The 17,523-nt window shown below is 36.5% G+C and overlaps 2 protein-coding genes across 2 annotated transcripts; both read right to left on the reverse strand.

Annotated features, from left to right (window-relative positions):
* Positions 1 to 293: 293 nt before the first annotated feature.
* On the reverse strand, positions 294 to 1,247 carry LOC136171974 (olfactory receptor 11G2-like). Its single transcript, XM_065941080.1, has one exon. It carries the CDS (start codon positions 1,233 to 1,235, stop codon positions 294 to 296), a length of 942 nt encoding a protein of 313 aa, XP_065797152.1. The 5' UTR covers positions 1,236 to 1,247.
* Positions 1,248 to 12,700: 11,453 nt separating this feature from the next.
* Positions 12,701 to 13,636, reverse strand: LOC136171997 (olfactory receptor 11G2-like). Its single transcript, XM_065941100.1, has one exon. It carries the CDS (start codon positions 13,634 to 13,636, stop codon positions 12,701 to 12,703), a length of 936 nt encoding a protein of 311 aa, XP_065797172.1.
* Between the last annotated feature and the right edge of the window lie 3,887 nt (positions 13,637 to 17,523).

Consider the following 17,523-nt stretch of genomic DNA (forward strand, 5'->3'; position numbering starts at 1 on the left):
AGATTTTGGGGAAAGTAAGAATAGCCATGATGAATAGGTTCAACAATGGGATGAAGAATTCTCGAAGTGTTTAGTTCAGTTCAGTTCAGACACTCAGTCATGTCTGACTCTTTGTGACCCCATGGACTGCAGCACATCAGGCCTGTCTGTCCATCACCAACTCCCAAAATTTACTCAGACTTATGTCCATTGAGTTGGTACTTGTTATTTACTTAAGGTTTTTTAATCTGGAAAAGTATAAAGATAGCCCAGTTGCCCAAAGATTTCTTTCTTTTTTTTTTGGACCAAGTTTCTTATTTTTGTATTTCCAGAAATTTCTGCAGGGCATATTTTATATCTTTGTTCCTCAGACTGTAGATCACAGGATTAATGAGTGGGATTCCCACAGAATAAAACAGAGTCACAAGCTTCTGTATTCCAGCATCATGCTCAGATGTTGGGCTCAGATACATGACCATCACTGAACCATAGAAGAGTGAGACCACAGCCAGATGAGACCCACAGGTGGAGAAAGCTTTCCTTTGTCCAGCTGCTGAAAGGACTTTGAATACAGCTCTCAAGACCAGAGCATAGGACCCCATGATGCAGAAGAAAGGAATAAATAAGAGGAGAGAACTTATGATTGCCCAAAAAAATTCCATTACTGAGGTTCTAGCACAGGTGAGAGCTAGAAGAGGACCTGGGTCACACAGGAAGTGGTCAATAATCCTGGATCCACAGAAGGACATATTGGAGATGATGATGATGGGGACTGGGAACCAGAGGAAACCAAGTACCCAGCAGCTGATTACAAGATTGGTGCAGAGACGTCCGGTCATGAGGGTGGGGTAGTGTAGAGGCCAGCAGATGGCAAGGTATCGATCAAATGCCATAATAGCCAAGAAAAAGCTTTCTGTAGAACCCAAGGAGAAGAAAAAGTAAAACTGGAGAAAGCACCCAGAGAAGGACATGAGCTTGTTGTCAGAGAGGAAGTTGGCTAACATGTTGGGGACAGTGGAGGTGACATACCAGATCTCCAGGAAGGAGAAGTTGGCGAGCAGGATGTACATGGGGGTGTGGAGTCTCTGATCCCAGCACACAGCACAGATGATAGAACTGTTGCCCATGAGGGTCAGGAGGTAGACCGCAGAGAAGAGCACAAAGAGGAGAATCTGCCCCTCCCTGGGGCAAGGGAAGCCCAGGAGGATGAAACCAGTGATGGTGCTGGAGTTGTTGAAGGTATTGGAGATTTTCATGGGTCTGTGAGCTGTGAAAGGTCATAATTACTGATTATCCCTGGAACAGCAGAGGAGCTTTATTTTCTTTGTCCAAAAAAGAAACTGAGATTTATTTACTTGTTATTAATTTATTGTAATTGAGTGTTTACTTTTGGATACTGGGGATACAGCAATGAACACATGAGATTAAAACCCATACCTTGTGTAGCTCATCCCAGTAGGAGAATGCAATGTGTAATTCTCCGTTTTGAACTAAATATATCGAGTTATTGTTCTTCTTGGCAAACATCTTTTTAAGGGTAGGCTGAAGTTATTGCTATGTCAAACAGTAGTGTCATGGTGATGACTGGGGATGTACATGATCTTGCATTTAGAAAGGTTTCTATAATTTCCTTATAATGAGTGGAAAACTGCATTTCCTATGTACTCCTTGAGTTGTCACCTAATGCAGCTGCTTGTAGGCAGGTACCTTGTTGGATCATGTGATTTTGAAGCAGGAAAACATGTGTGACTTTTGATGCCATTTAAAAATTGACATTTGACTATCTTCCAACCTAACTTGGTGATTCATTCTCTCTAGTACCATTATCTGACAATTTCATAAGTAAATCAATCAACTTTGATGGGGAAAGCTTCTGAAAAAATAGCTCCAAGAAAGAGGCCATCTGGATACATTTCTTGAATGATAAAAATGAATATATCAATAATATGACCATGTTGACATAGTTCTGTGTATTCTCTGTGATAAGAATGCAGTGCTGTGCTGGGGAGCACAGCACTTTGGAACCTGTTCTTCTGTGTCAGAATCAGTGTTACTTGATTCTCAGGCCAAAGGGTACTCATGTATTCAATAAGAACTCGCATGATTCTGTCCATTTCTGTCTTAATGTGCATTACCACAGTGCCTTGCTGGCTTCAGGTAGAGTGAGATTGGGAGGGGGAGAAGATGACTGCATTGTGAGTTCCATCTTCTATATGCTTTTGCTCAGCTTGTAAATTTATCTGTCACCTCATGCAACTCAATTTCAAAAAACATACAACCCAATCAAAACATGGGCAGAAGACTTAAGCAGAAATTTATCCAAAGAGGACATGCATATGGCCAACCAACACATGAAAAATGCTCAACATTGCTCACTATTACAGAAATGCAAATCAAAACTATAATGAGGTATCCTCTTACACTAGTCAGAATGATCATCATCAAAATAATCTACAAACAATAAATGCTGGAGAAGGTGTGGAGAAAAGGGAACCCCCTTACACTGTTGGTGGGAATGTAAATTGATACAGTCACTTCCTTAAAAAACTAAAATTAGAGCTACCGTATGACCCAACAATCCCTCTCTTGGCCATATGCCAGGAGAAAACCATAATTCAAAAAGATACATTGCACCTCAATGTTCATTGCCACACTATTTGCAATAGCCAGGACATGGAAGCAACCTAAATGTCCATTGATGGGTGAATGGATAAAGAAGATGTGGTACAATGGAGTATTACTCAGCCATAAAAAGGAAAAATTGTACCATTTGCAGACACATGGATGGATCTAGAGACTCGCAAAGTGAAGTAAATCAGAAAGAGAAAAACAAATATATCAATTTTATGTGGAATCTAGAAAAGCGATACCAATGAACTTATTTACAAAGCAGAAATAGAGATACAGACATAGAGAACAAATGTATGGATACCAAGGGCGGGAAGGAGGAGTTGGGATGAACTGAGAGATTAGGATTGACATGTATACACTACTATGAATAAACTAGATAACTAATGAGAACCTACTATATAGCACAGGGAACTCCACTCAGTGCTCTGTGGTGACCTAAATGGGAACGAAATCCAAAAACGGGGACATATGTATATGTACAGCTGATTCACTTTGTTGAAGTGAATGCTGAATTAAAACTTTCATTATGCTTTAATAGCACATCTCTCTTTCTACTATCCTTCGTGCACAGTTCAGCTGCAGTTCTGTTTATTTCTAAAATATGCCTTGAGCCCTGATGCATCTGCTTCTCTCTCTTTCCCTTGCACCCTCCTAGTTCAAGTCACCCACATTATTTCTCTAAATTACTGCAAAGGTCTCCCAAATGATTTCTCTGCTTCCTGCCTTTGCTTCTCTACAAACAATTCTCTACATAGCAGACAGATTGAACTTTAAAAGTGTAAATAAGATCATGCAATTTTCTTATGCAAAAACATTCCATAACTTTCCCAACCTAGAATAAAATCCAAGCTCCCTTTTATGATACATGGGCCCCTGAATGATCTGGCTTCCACTTATTTTATCATTTTCTTCCCTGTTCCCTTTTCTGATCTGTCTTTTCCTATTCCCCCTCCTTCATTTACAGGGGCCTTCTTTGTATCCTGGAATATGCCAACTTCTCCACTGACTGGGTTCTTTGCTTTAAATGTTCTCTTTGCCTGGAAATGTATCTGGAGCCCATTTTTCACTTTCCAGCCTAATTATCCTCTTCTTCTGAACACCCTATGTAAGTATATCTGTCATTCTTTTGTTCATAAATTCCTATTTATTTTCTTTCTCATACTTATCAAAGTCTGAAATTATTTTGTTTCTTTACTTACTTGTGTATCTTTGCCAGCCAAATGAGGGTAAGAACCTTGTCTGTTGGGTTCATTGTTGTATTAAAATTGTGGCACAAAACAGTTTTAATAAACTTTTTTTAACTGTTCTCTTTTTCAAAATTATTTTTCTGATTATAAAATTTGGTTATTATTGAAATTTGGAAAAATGTATGCTTTATAAGGAAGAGAATAAAAGCTTACCTAACAATATCAATACATAGATAATGTTTTGTAAGAAATATATTCCAAGCCTGAAAACAATAGAGTTTTGTTTTCCACAGTGGATTGGAATCCTGGTATCCTCACTAACTTCTCTCAGCAGCCAGCCTGGATGATTCCCCTGTGAGCACAGTCCTTTGCCTTGCTGGCCTGGACAGGCTACTCCATACAGAAACTCTACTTCCAGAACTGGACCATCTGAGTCTGAATCCTGCCTCCACCACATTATAGTCATGGATGATAGACCAAGTGTTAACCTGTCTATACTTTGGTGCCCTTTTCTGTTGGGGAAGTGAATACAACTACAGAGGGCATTTTGAAGATTATAGAAAGAATAGTTTTAAAATGCCTAGCAATATATATAGGGTATATATATATATATATATATATATATATATATATATGTATATATATGTACATAAATATATACATATACTGTATACATATACATATACAACATACACACATATATATACAATATACATATATATATATAGCTTATTGTTTAAACTTTTTCAAAAGCCCGAAAGAAAAGTGTAATTATCCACTGCTGATAAGTGGCAGGCAATTATGTTATGCTAGAAATAGTACTGAATTTGGATACAAGTGCCCAGGATTTGAAATCCAACACTTAAACATTGCATTGTTGTGGCAAACTCTATAAGCCAGTTATTTTTTGACTCTTAGTTTCCTCAAATGTCAGATGGAGATGTTAACACCTTCCCCAGAAGGTTGTTATGAAAACTATTGAATAGAATAATAAATTGACAAGGTGGAAGCAACTTCTCAATATCTGACATATGATAAATATTAGACGTTTTGGGTAAAACTGTGGCAGACTTAACAGGAGACTTTTTCCCCCAGACATGTAGATTCTCCAGCTATATTTTACTATTTTTCTCCTCTAAGAACTGAATTACCTTCTTTCCTGAAGTAAGAAAGGGATTCTCAACTGAAGCTTCTTAATTTTTGGCAGACTTTTCTGAGTAGAAGCAGTTGTCTTTGTAGTAACCAGCTGGGAGAGAAGGTGTAAAAAGTAGGTTGGATGGGGACCAGTGAATGTATGTGCTTTAGGATCCATGGATTATAAGCACAGCTTGTCTTGTCCTCCTTGAGGAATCATTTACTGCCGCTAGAAGGAGGATTGTGCCAGGAGACAGGTCTGTGTGAGTTATTCCCTTGTTCACTCCCTGTCTCCTCTGGAGACAGGTGTGCCTTCATTGTTGCCTTTGTTTTCCCCAGTGATGGAGGAAGTAATAGCTTTTCCTTAGTTTTAGTCTCTTAGAGATGGCCAGAGATTCAATCGACAGGTTCATTAGTCATTCACCAAATCTGTTCAGAATACCTCTCATATGATCAGGGGAGATTCTGTCAAACAAAACCCAAGCCAAGGTGTTCGTCTTGCTGGAGTTTGTTTTTTGGTCTTCTGATAAGTTGTTGTCAATTGTGGGTGCTGGAGACAGATGCTTGTCTTGCTATCAGACAAAGAAGACTGGTTTTAGGGAGTAACGAAGCGGTGCAATCACTCTTTTCCCCAGACCATTATGGCTTTTTTATGTAGAAAAAAATCTTTAGAAATCTTGTGTTGAATCTGATAAGCATTTATCATTTAGAATGCAATAGTTCTTATTTCTACTTATTTACACTGCAAAACAGTTACTTACAGTTTCAAATAAGAAAATTTAATTTTGAATAAAATTTTTTTCCCAAGAATTGACTTTGCTTTTAAAAAGTATGTTTTAGAACTTTGAGGTTTTCACCAATTTACTAACACAAAAAGACTCATTAGATTTTAAAAATGATCAATATCTAAACTTGATTGGATCATGGGCCAGAACAAAAAAAACTTCACCTTTTGCTATAAAAGATATGAGCAGTATAATTTGGGAAATTACAGAATAAGGTCTTTATATTGCATAAAGGTATTATAGCAGTATAGATTTCTTAGCTTTGACAATTATGTGAGGTTATGTGAGAAAACATTTTTTATTTTTAGGAAATACACACTAAATCATTTAAATAAGTTGTTTTCAGCTTACACTTAATAGGTATATATATAGAGAAAGACAGTCAGACATATGGGCAGAGAGAGGGTAATAGATGTAAAAGGACACAGATAGACTGTAAGAAATTGTGGTAAAATTTTAATAACTTGAAATCCAAATGAAGGGCATATAGACATTTTGCACCTTACTATTATTGCAACTTTTCTGCAAAGCTGAAGTTTTGTTTGATAATAAAAAACTTTAATCAGCTCACTTTTATTTTTCAAATATGCCTTTTTCCCCTGGTTCTCAAGGTCTTATTTGGGAGCAGTTAGTCTTTATAAACATTTGCAAACAAAATACATTTTTTCTTATGATTTAGCTGGGTCCTAAAGAAGATAACAAAAAGAAGAAAAATTGCAAAAATATAGAGAAAGGTTTTAGGGAATTATTTCAGCTGTAGTAACATATTAGCAAGTAAATGTAATTCTGCTTTTTGCTGCATATCTTTTGTGGCTTATGCCTGACTGAATGTATGACTTTCAGAAATCCATCACTGAATATTTACTATGTATGTACCACTCCTCTGAATTGTGAATGTATATGAAAATTGGAAAAATAGAGAAATGCAAAGAACATTAAAACTTGCCCTCATTTATCACGGGATTTAACATGAATATTTCAGAAGAAAAAATATGAAAAAGATGCCACAGATATTTTATACAATTATTAATGACTAAGAACTTGGAGCTCTAAAGAACATTGACCTTGGGATAGGAAATGAACTATATCCTAGATATAAAGGTCCATTCATGATTCAAAACATATTTCATATGACTGTATCACTGAAGTAAAATGCAAAAGCTTCTTCAGTTTATACTTTGTGATATTTCTTTAGAATTACTTTCCATATCTTCTCAAATATGCTTATATATATATAGTTAAGTATGCATATATCCATATTTATAAACACAGTTGTAAATTGTGATTTGTGTTAAATTTTGCAGACCTATTTACTTTATTCTAGAAGTTCATTTGTACTTATGAGAAATATCAATTTATATAGTAGTGAGATGTAAACTGTGGCCAACTGTGTAGGGACATATTAGTTCAGAGCTAGAAAGTATGCAGTATGATTGAGAACAGTCTTCAGTTTGAAATATTGCTAGCATGATTTCACCTCCCTTTATACAATATCAGCTGATATATCAAAATTGAGAAACTTCCCCTCTTCTGCGTGGTACCAGTGAAACTGACTGATGAGAAGCTGGATGGGCTAACAGGCCTTTCCCCTTCTGTCCAGTATTAAGGGCTCACTTTTCAATCTTCAACTCTGACTCCCATTTCCTCAGGGGACCTAGTGGCTGCCTCTTAATTTAATTCTCAGAAAATTAAGAAAACACAGTTTTGAAGTTACAAATATTAGTTTTGTTAGAAAAAATAAGGGACATCATGGTCATGAGTTTTTTTTTTTTTTTTTTTAATATTATTTTATTAGTTGGAGGCCAATCACTTTACAACATTTCAGTGGGTTTTGTCATACATTGACATGAATCAGCCATATAGTTACACGTATTCCCCATCCCGATCCCCCCTCCCACCTCCCTCCCCACCCGACTCCTCAGGGTCCTCCCAGTGCACCAGGCCTGAGCACTTGACTCATGCATCCCACCTGGGCTGGTGGTCCGTTTCACCATAGATAATATACATGCTGTTCTTTCGAAATATCCCACCCTCACGTTCTCCCCCAGAGTTCAAAAGTCTGTTCTGTACTTCTGTGTCTCTTTTTCTGTTTTGCATATAGGGTTATCGCCACCATCTATCTAAATTCCGTATATATGTGTTAGTATACTGTAATGTGGTCATGAGGTTTTATATAGATGAGCATCTTTAAGGTATGCTAGTTCTTTTAAACTGGGAAACTGAGCTAGATTTATCATTATTATTATTTACAAAATAACTTACTGGAGATTCAAAATATTTTTTATATACTATTGCATATCTTCTTTGACCTGAAATAGGTTTACAGCCTAATAAAACCTTTAAAATTGAAAATATAATAAGTAAATAAATGCTTTAAAATTTTTCAGTTTTAACTGGAGGAAAATTGGTTTACAATGTTGTGTTGGTTTCTGCAGTACAACAATACAAATTAGCCATAATTATACATATATCTCCTCCCTCTTGAGCCTTAAAAATGTGTTTATTACACCCAACTTACTGAATATCATAGTTTAGCCTAGTTTACCTTAAATGTTCTCAGAACACGTATTAGCTTACTTTTGGGCAAAAATCATCTGACATAAAGCTTATTTCATAATAAAATTGCTGAATTTTCATAATAGATATTATTGTTGATTTATTGAGTACTGTACAGAAAATGACAAACATAATGGCTGCATGGGCACTGAATGGTTTAAGTGTATGTGTTGTTCACCCTCGTGATCATGTAACTGACTGGAAGCTGTGGCTCAGAGCTGAACCTAGCATCATGAGAGAGTATCATACTACTTATCAACAGGCCAGAAAATGTAAAAATTCAAAGTATGGTTTTTACCAAATGTGTATTACTTTCTCACAACAGTAAAGTTGAAAACTGGTTAAATAGTAAGGTGGGGACTATCTGTACTTGGTATTGAAACATTTGAAAATAAAGCATACAATTGGAAAAAAAAAATCCAAAAAGGGAAAAAACAAAAGACCTCCAAAACCTCCATATTACTGCCCAAACATTGCCATTTCAAATATTTTGAAATGCTTCCCTTTGTATTTTTTTTCCTAAAGACCAGATTTTAACTTTCCTGCACATGTGTCATATTGTATTTACAATACTATACTTACTCATTAAGTTTTTATCAACCATTTACCCAAACAATAATAGTTGGATATTATTTCAGCTTTAGAGGTACATGGAGAATTTTTCCTGCTTTAAAACAATATATGTAAGTCTGCTATGGCAAATTAGTAGTGATGATGAATATGAGTTGGGACTCAGAGAGACTTGGTTGAATCCTTGCTTTCCTAGTTACCATTAGACATTATTACTAGTAAATTGTTAGGTATTCTCTCCAGGCCTTAGTTTTCTACTTTGTAAAACATGTAAAATAATGGCTCATAAAATGTAATGAGGATTAAAAGAGTGACTGTATACAAAATGCTTAGCTCGGGAGCTCACATATGATAACCTAACATTAAGAGATGCCATAGCATAACACTTTATAGTATGGTTTTTGGAGTCATAGTTGGTCCCAACACTCACTAACTGTTTGAGCAACTTGCTTATTCAATCTAGGCTTTAGTTACTTCATCTATAAAATGAAGATATGAATGGTATGCTTGAGGCTGTACATTACTTGAATGGCTAAAGTGGAAGCTCATTTTAGGCACATTGAGAGTTAGCTAGTGCAGCTATCATGATTTTGAAAATTACTTCACAACTTTTAAGTCCAACATATAGGACAATTTGCTTTAAAAAACCAAGACCATTTCCTATTCTGGTTGCATCACTTGGTTCTACTTTTTTTCACCAGCACAACTGCACAGTTCTACTTTGTCATGGAAAATGATCAGCCCTTGGTCATCTGCCATGCACTGAAATATTTCATTCTCATGAAAGATAAGAGGTAGGTTGATATGTCTTTTTTGGCTCACTGATTTACTTAAGCACTCACGTGCTATTTTCTTTCTAAGTGACATGGTCTTGTAGGTTGGGTTCCCTGGAAACAAATACTAATAATAAATATCAGTAATGCTTGTACTGTGATGGCAGCTGAAGACTGAGTTTTATATTTTAATACCTATATCCCAATGATGTACTTCTTTATTTCTCTCTATTTGTCTTTTTTTGGGCCTTTTTTTGATTTATTTATTTTTAATTGAAGGGTAATTGCTTTATAGTATTGCTTTGGTTTCTACCAAACATCAACATGAATCAGCCATTTTTCTATCTATCTATACCTGTTTGTTGAATTTTGAATTATATTACATCTTGAAGCTGTATTTATTTTGATTAAGGATGCTCATTAATATATTAATAAGTTTGGCCAAGTATAAGTCATGATGGGTGGTAAATGCCACATGGACATCTATTTGAGGAATACTTCTATTCTGTATATTGTAGTATACTTGTAAATAGACAGTGGTCTGGGAATGGTTAAATGCATTTTTCAGAATTTGCCATGATTTCTTACCCTTTCATACTCATGGGTTTTTATCTGTGTCTTCCTTCACATGCTCCCATAGCAACTTTTAATTCCCTTGTTATAGAACATCTTGCTTCATTTACTACATGTTCATGAGCCCCAGAAGAGAAGGAAATGTGTCTTATTACTTCTGTATATGACTTGTCCCTTCAGGCTCAGTACCTAACATACTGAATGTGTTTTAGTGAATAAGTGACTATGGAGGAAGATGATACAACAATTATTTTTAAAAAGCTGTTTTCACTTTTTCATAGTTCATTACTCTCATAGGTCCTCAGAAGAGGAGGACATTTCTTACTTTGCTCCAGCTGAACAAAATAATTTTAGTGAGATGACATGAAGTGGTTGTCAGTTTTCTTTTCTTTTTTTCTTTTGCTCTGAGAAACAGTCTTCTTTTTATTTTCCTAAAGAATCACAGAATTATGAATAAATGTTACCTTGGTTCCAATTTCATAGTAAAATAGTTTTAAAATTTATTTTTAGATGATAATAATAAATGTTGTTTAAATGTGTGTTTAAATGAAATACATGCATATGGAAAAATTTAAAATATACAAAGGCTTGTACATATAGTGAAAATATTTTCTTCTTTCCCTGTCCCTAGACACCCAATTCTATTTCCCAAAAGCATCACTGTTCTTAGTTTCTTCTTTCAGAGATACACAATGTGTTTATGAACATAAATATGTAGATATTTATGTAATCTTCCTTCATACAAAAGATGGCCTTCCCAAGACACAGATCTCTTTCATCTCACTTTTCCTTTAACTTTGAGGGTACTTTTATATTAACATGTACAGATCTTCATTTTTAACAGTTATATAGTATATCCCACCCTATGTATATACAATAATTTATCTAATTAGTCCTTGATTAATGGGAATTTGGATTGTTCCAATCTTTTACTATTAGAAACAGTAGTCAACATTCTTGTACACATGTCATTTTTCTTATTTGTGAGTATACTCCTCAGATAAATACTTAAGAGTGGAATTGCTGAGTCAGAGGGAATGCCCTTTAAATTCTGATAGTTTTTTGGCAAAATGTCCTCCTATATATTGTACTAATTTGTGCTCTACCAGTAAGGGAAGAGATTGCTGTTTTTCTCAACATTATTTTTGATCTTTGTCAATTTGGGGGGAAAAGAGATAAATTTATTATAGCTTTCTTTGTACTTCTCTAATTCTGAATAAAATAGAATGTCTTTTTAGATATTTAAAATTCTTTCCTTTGCTCTTTACTTTTTTTCATATATTTACCACTTTTACTGTGCTGATGCTATTTTTCATATTGACATGAAGATATATACAATATTAAAATTGATGTTATCATGATAGATGTTTTAGAAGACAGAAATATAAGCACTGACAGAAGAGTAAAGAGTTTGTTGGTGTTGGAAGAGTAATAGGAGACAAGTTTTGCCCTAGGATTGTACAATATGTAAAAGCAAATACCAAAAAAAAAAAAAAAAAAAAAAAAAAAAAAGAAAGGAAAAAAAGAGGTGTAAGTATCCATGCTGAAGATGAAGGGAGTTTCCCCTCTTCCTCAGAGCACTTACTTTAGAAAACTTATACTTGTTTCTCTGTCATTGAAATGAATATAAAATTAAAAAGTTTTAAATTTTAAGGGGTTTTCAACACCATTACCAGATTTATGACCTAGGAATGTCTCTGTCAAGGACCTGGGAAGTCTCTCTGAAATGTAATAATCAAGATAGAAAGGCCCCAATCTTCCATTTCCTGTGGGAAGATAGGAGCCTAACATTGGTGGCCTAATTTCCAAGTTGAAAACGCTTTAATGCTTATTCAATAATCAGTCAGTTCAGTTCAGTTGCTCAGTCATGTCTGACTCTTTGCGACCCCAGGGACTGCAGCACTCCAGGCTTTCCTGTTCATCACCAACTCCCTGAGCTTGCTCAAACGCAGGTCCAGCGAGTCAGTGATGCCATTCAACCATCTCTTCTTCTGTCATCCCCTTCTCCTCCTGCCTTCAATATTTCTCAGCACCAGGGTCTTTTCCAATGGGTCAGTTCTTCACACCAGGTGGCCAAAGTATTGGAGCTTCAGTCCTGCCAGTGAATATTCAGTACTGATTTCCTTTAGGATTGACTGGTTTGATCTCTTTGCAGTCCAAGGGACTCTCAAGAGTCTTCTCCAACACCAAGGTTCAAAAGCATCAATTCCTCTGCTCTTAGCTTTCTTTATGTCCAACTCTCACACCCATAGATAATAAGTAATAGAACTGCTTTATTCTCTTCCACCATTGTGGAGAGGTTTCCTAGATTGGCAGGAAATTTATATTTAATTATATTTCCCAGCAAACTAAACTCAGTTTTTCAATCTATGGCTCTATCATTTGCAAAATTGGGGATATGCAGTGCATCTTTGAGATGCCTTATAATCCTATACTCAGTTAGTCTTCTTTTTAACCAAGAAATTAAAACAGCTTTTGTTCCCCCAAATATTTTAAATCAAGATCCTCACTTTTATGTTCCTAATAATTTCTTCATAGCATGTTTCATATCTTTGTTTCTCAGACTATATATTACAGGATTAATGAGTGGAGTAACTACAGAATAAAATAAAGTCACTATCTTCTGCATTCCAGCATCATATTCAGATGTTGGGCTCACATACATGACCATCACTGATCCATAGAAAAGAGAAACCACAGTCAGATGGGACCCACAGGTGGAGAAAGCTTTTCTTCGTCCAGCTGCTGAAGGGACCTTCAGTACAGCTTGTAGGACCAGAGCATAGGACACCATGATGAAGAGAAAGGGGATAAATAAGAGGAGAGAACTTAGGGTGGAGCTAGTTAACTCTATTACAGGGACTCTAGTACAGGTGAGGGCCAACAAGGGACCTGGGTCACACAGGAAGTGGTCAATGATCCTGGATCCACAGAAGGACATTTGGGAAATGATGATGATGGGAATCAAGAACCAGAGGAAACCAAGTACCCAGCAGCTGATCACAAGATTGGCACAGAGACGTCCAGTCATGAGGGTGGGGTAATGTAGAGGTCGGCAGATGGCAAGGTATCGATCAAATGCCATAATAGCCAAGAAAAAGCATTCTGTAGAACCCAAGGAGAAGAAAAAGTAAAACTGGAGAAAGCACCCAGAGAAGGAGATGAGCTTGTTGTCAGAGAGGAAGTTGGCTAACATGTTGGGGACAGTGGAGGTGACATACCAGATCTCCAGGAAGGAGAAGTTTGCGAGCAGGATGTACATGGGGGTGTGGAGTCTCTGATCCCAGCACACAGCACAGATGATAGAACCGTTGCCCATGAGGGTCAGGAGGTAGACAGCAGAGAAGAGCACAAAGAGGAGAATCTGCCCCTCCCTGGGGCAAGGGAAGCCCAGCAGGATGAAGCCAGTGATGGTGCTGGAGGTGTTGGGGTTGTTGTAGATTTTCATGAGTCTGCGAGCTGTGAAAACACCATCACATTGTTGAATGATTGTAAAGACAGGTGAGAATCCAGATATGAATTGAAGTCACTCTAGGAAATGAAATAGACATTTATGTATCAATAGTTACTATTTTAGTCTAAACCTGATTTACTGTCCTAGTTTAGCAGTTGGATTATAAAAACACAAGTCAATGAATATCAGTATATATAGAGATATTTACTTATTGTGAAAGGTATGGAAACATGTTCAACATTTAAATCTTTATTTATAAAACTCTGCAGTAACTATTACTGAAGTTGAGAAATAGAGGATCACTTGTACCCTAGAATCTGCTCTTATGCTCCATCCCAATAAGAGGATGACTGTCCTCTGCCTCTTAGTCCCTCCATTGTTAACACTCTCCTTTCCTAATGATAATCACCTCCCTATTTTTCTTTATTTTAATAACTAAAATAAAAGTTATTTTAATAAAAGCATTCTGAAAATTTTTTTTTTTAGTTTTGCTTGGTTTTTATTTTACATAATTGAAATCCTAGTATATGTAGTATTTGGATGGCTTCTTTTGTTCAACAGTAAGGTTTTTTACATTCATGTTGTTACATGCATCTAGAGTGTGCCCATTTATACTCCACTATACTCAATGAATAAACCACCACTTATTAAACCATTGTACTATAGATGACTATTTTGGCTGTTTCTAGTTTGGCGCTGTTAGGAGTAATGGTACTATGAATATAGTTCTCTTTTCCTGGTTCACACATGCATGCATTTCTGTAGGCTAGATCATAAGGGCATGTGTATCTTTACCTTCAGTAGATAAGTTCAACAGTGTTCCATCATTATTGCACTGTTTATCACTCCTACTGATAGTGTGTGAAAGCTCCAGTTTCAACATTCTTTTCTAATGGTAAGGTCTCTATTTGGAGAAGGCAATGGCGGCCCACTCCAGTACTCTTGCCTGGAAGATCCCATGGCCGGAGGAGCCTGGTAGGCTGCGGTCCATGGGGCTGCAAAGAGTCAGACATGACTGAGCGACTTCACTTTCAATTTTCACTTTCATGCATTGGAGAAGGAAATGGCAACCCACTCCAGTGTTCTTGCCTGGAGAATCCCAGGGACAGGGGAGCCTGGTGGGCTGCCGTCTATGGGGTCACACAGAGTCAGACACGACTGAAGCGACTTAGCAGCAGCAGCAACAGGGAGTGAGATATACACTGCATTTTAATGACTTCTCTCTCTCTCTTTTCTTTTATTTTTGTAATAAAAGACTGCATAGTTGTCTTCTTGGCAGTATTGCTTCTTTCAGAGTAGGAGCTTATATCAGAAATTTTTAGTTCTTTGGCCCATTTTTTGATTGGGTCATTTATTTTTCTGGAATTGAGCTGCAGGAGTTGCTTGTATATTTTTGAGATTAATCCTTTGTCTGTTGCTTCGTTTGCTATTATTTTCTCCCAATCTGAGGGCTGTCTTTTCACCTTGCTTATAGTTTCCTTTGTTGTGCAAAAGATTTTAAGTGGAGATTTCTTAAAAAACTGGAAATAGAACTGCCATATGACCCAGCAATACCACTTCTGGGCATACACACTAAGGAAACCAGATCTGAAAGAGACATGTGCACCCTAGTGTTCATTGCAGCACTGTTTATAATAGTCAGGACATGGAAGCAACCTAGATGCCCATCAGCAGACAAATGGATAAGGAAGCTGTGGTACATATACACCATGGAATATTACTCAGCCATTAAAAATAATTCATTTGAATCAGTTCTAATGAGATGGATGAAACTGGAGTCCATTATACAGAGTGAAGTAAGCCAGAAAGATAAAGACCAATACAGTATACTAACACATATATATGGAATTTAGAAAGATGGTAATGATAATCCTATATGCAAAACAGAAAAAGACACACAGATGTACAGAACAGAATTTTGGGTCTGGGAGAAGGTGAGGGTGGGATGTTTTGAGAGAACAGCATCAAAACATGTTTATTATTTAGGGTGAAACAGATCACCAGCCCAGGTTGGATGCATGAGACAAGTGCTCGGGCCTGGTGCACTGGGAAGACCCAGAGGGATGGGATGGGGAGGGAGGTGGGAGGGGGGATCGGGATGGGGAACACATGTAACTCCATGGCTAATTCATGTCAATGTATGACAGAAACCACTACAATACTGTAAAGTAATTAGCCTCCAACTAATAAAAATAAATGGAAAAAAAAAAAAAAAACCTCCTCCCAAATAAAAAAAAAAAGAAATTTTTTATTTTCAAGGGAAAGTATTCTGGAAATTATAAAGAAAACTGTCTTCAAATTTGGCTTAAGAGAACATTTTAATGTATGTAATTTACAGTCATCTTTATCTTATATGAAATTTGAGTCTTGTGCTCAGCCTTATGATTTAAAGAAATAACCTTTTAAAAGGTTATTTTTGTGTGTATGTTAATCACTTTATCATCTCAAAATATTTTCAGCAATTTAAATAGCTTAGTTAATATTGAAGAATTTACTTTTTCTGGTGTAATCTATTTCATTGTTACATCTCTTCTTTTACCCCTCACATCAAATTCAATAGCAGGATTCTTCTTTTTCTAAAGTATGACTTGTATCATGCACTCCTTTGCCTTAACTGCTGTCTCTCAAGTTCAAATTACCATCCTTTCTTCCTTAGACTTCTGCAGCAGCATTCTAACACAGCTCTTTGCTTCTACTTTTGCCCTTCTACCCTCTATTTTCTAAGCAGCAACAGAGTACTCCTTGAAAAATGGAAAAACTGATCATATTACACTTTTAAGTGAAATTTTTCTCTCTCAGCAATTTTGTGCCAAGACGTCTTACAGAGTTGTTCTAGAAAACAGGAAGGTGTTCTAGAAAACAAGAATTGCCATCACCATTTTATGCTCAATCTAACATATTTAATTAGCTTGTATCACTACTCACTTTTTATTACTGAGCTCCCCTATACAGAAGACTGATGATGTTATCTGCCTCAAGTCTGAGCTGAAACTCTCAAAAAAAATTTCCCCAAGCAATCAACCAAACAAACAGCAAAATACCAGTAAACTCACCCTGCCTCAATTACGGAGGGCACTGTGAACATGGCAGCAATGATGTCTGTGTGTTTGTACCCTGGCCACTTGGGTTGAGTTCATTAACAACAATTGCCTTGTTTTCTTCATTTGCTTGTTAAATTAGTCAACACCCTGGAAAAACTGAGATAGAGTATGTCTGAATGAACCAGGCCATGCCATATACAGTACAAAGAATGCATTCACCAATATTTTAATTTTCCCTCAAAGCTCAGGACCGTAGAAGCCTTGGTACTCATTTGTTGGCTGTCTCCCTAGAACCCACCCAGAGATGTTTCATGCGTGTGTGCTCAGTTGCTCAGTCACGCCCAACTCTTTGCGACCCCATGGACTTCACCCTGCCAGGCTCCTCTGTCCATGGAATTTTCCAGGCAAGAATATTGGAGTGGGTTGCCATTTCCTTCTCCAGGAGATCTTCCCAACCATGACAACTCAATTCACTTCCTTAGTTTGTACAGTTTCAGTAAGGGGCTGTAACATTGGATAATCTGTTTCTGGAAGATACTTAAAAGTAAGGATAATTTTCCAGAGTGGGATGACTGCTAGGCAGATGTATATGATAGAAAAATTATTGAATTTAGAATTAAGAACTTTTGTTTACTTGTCATAAGAAATTAATTATAAATTAGCTATAGTAAGCACATAATTATGCCTTCTTTAAAGGGCTGTTACAAAGATATCTGAATGAGATAAATTCCGGTGGAAGTACTTTGACTATTGCCTGACCAGTGAGAGTTTAAGAAATGTTGGTTGTATGTATATGATCATAGTAATTCAAAGAGAGCTGTGGGTAAAAATCAGTAGATT

The sequence above is a fragment of the Muntiacus reevesi genome, chromosome 7 (assembly GCF_963930625.1).
Source record: "Muntiacus reevesi chromosome 7, mMunRee1.1, whole genome shotgun sequence".
In the NCBI taxonomy this organism is placed as follows: Eukaryota; Metazoa; Chordata; class Mammalia; order Artiodactyla; family Cervidae; genus Muntiacus; species Muntiacus reevesi.

Coding starts and splice junctions, on each gene's coding strand:
- LOC136171974 (XM_065941080.1), bottom strand. CDS start 1,235: ATGAAAATCTCCAATACCTTCAACAACTCCAGCACCATCACTGGTTTC.
- LOC136171997 (XM_065941100.1), bottom strand. CDS start 13,636: ATGAAAATCTACAACAACCCCAACACCTCCAGCACCATCACTGGCTTC.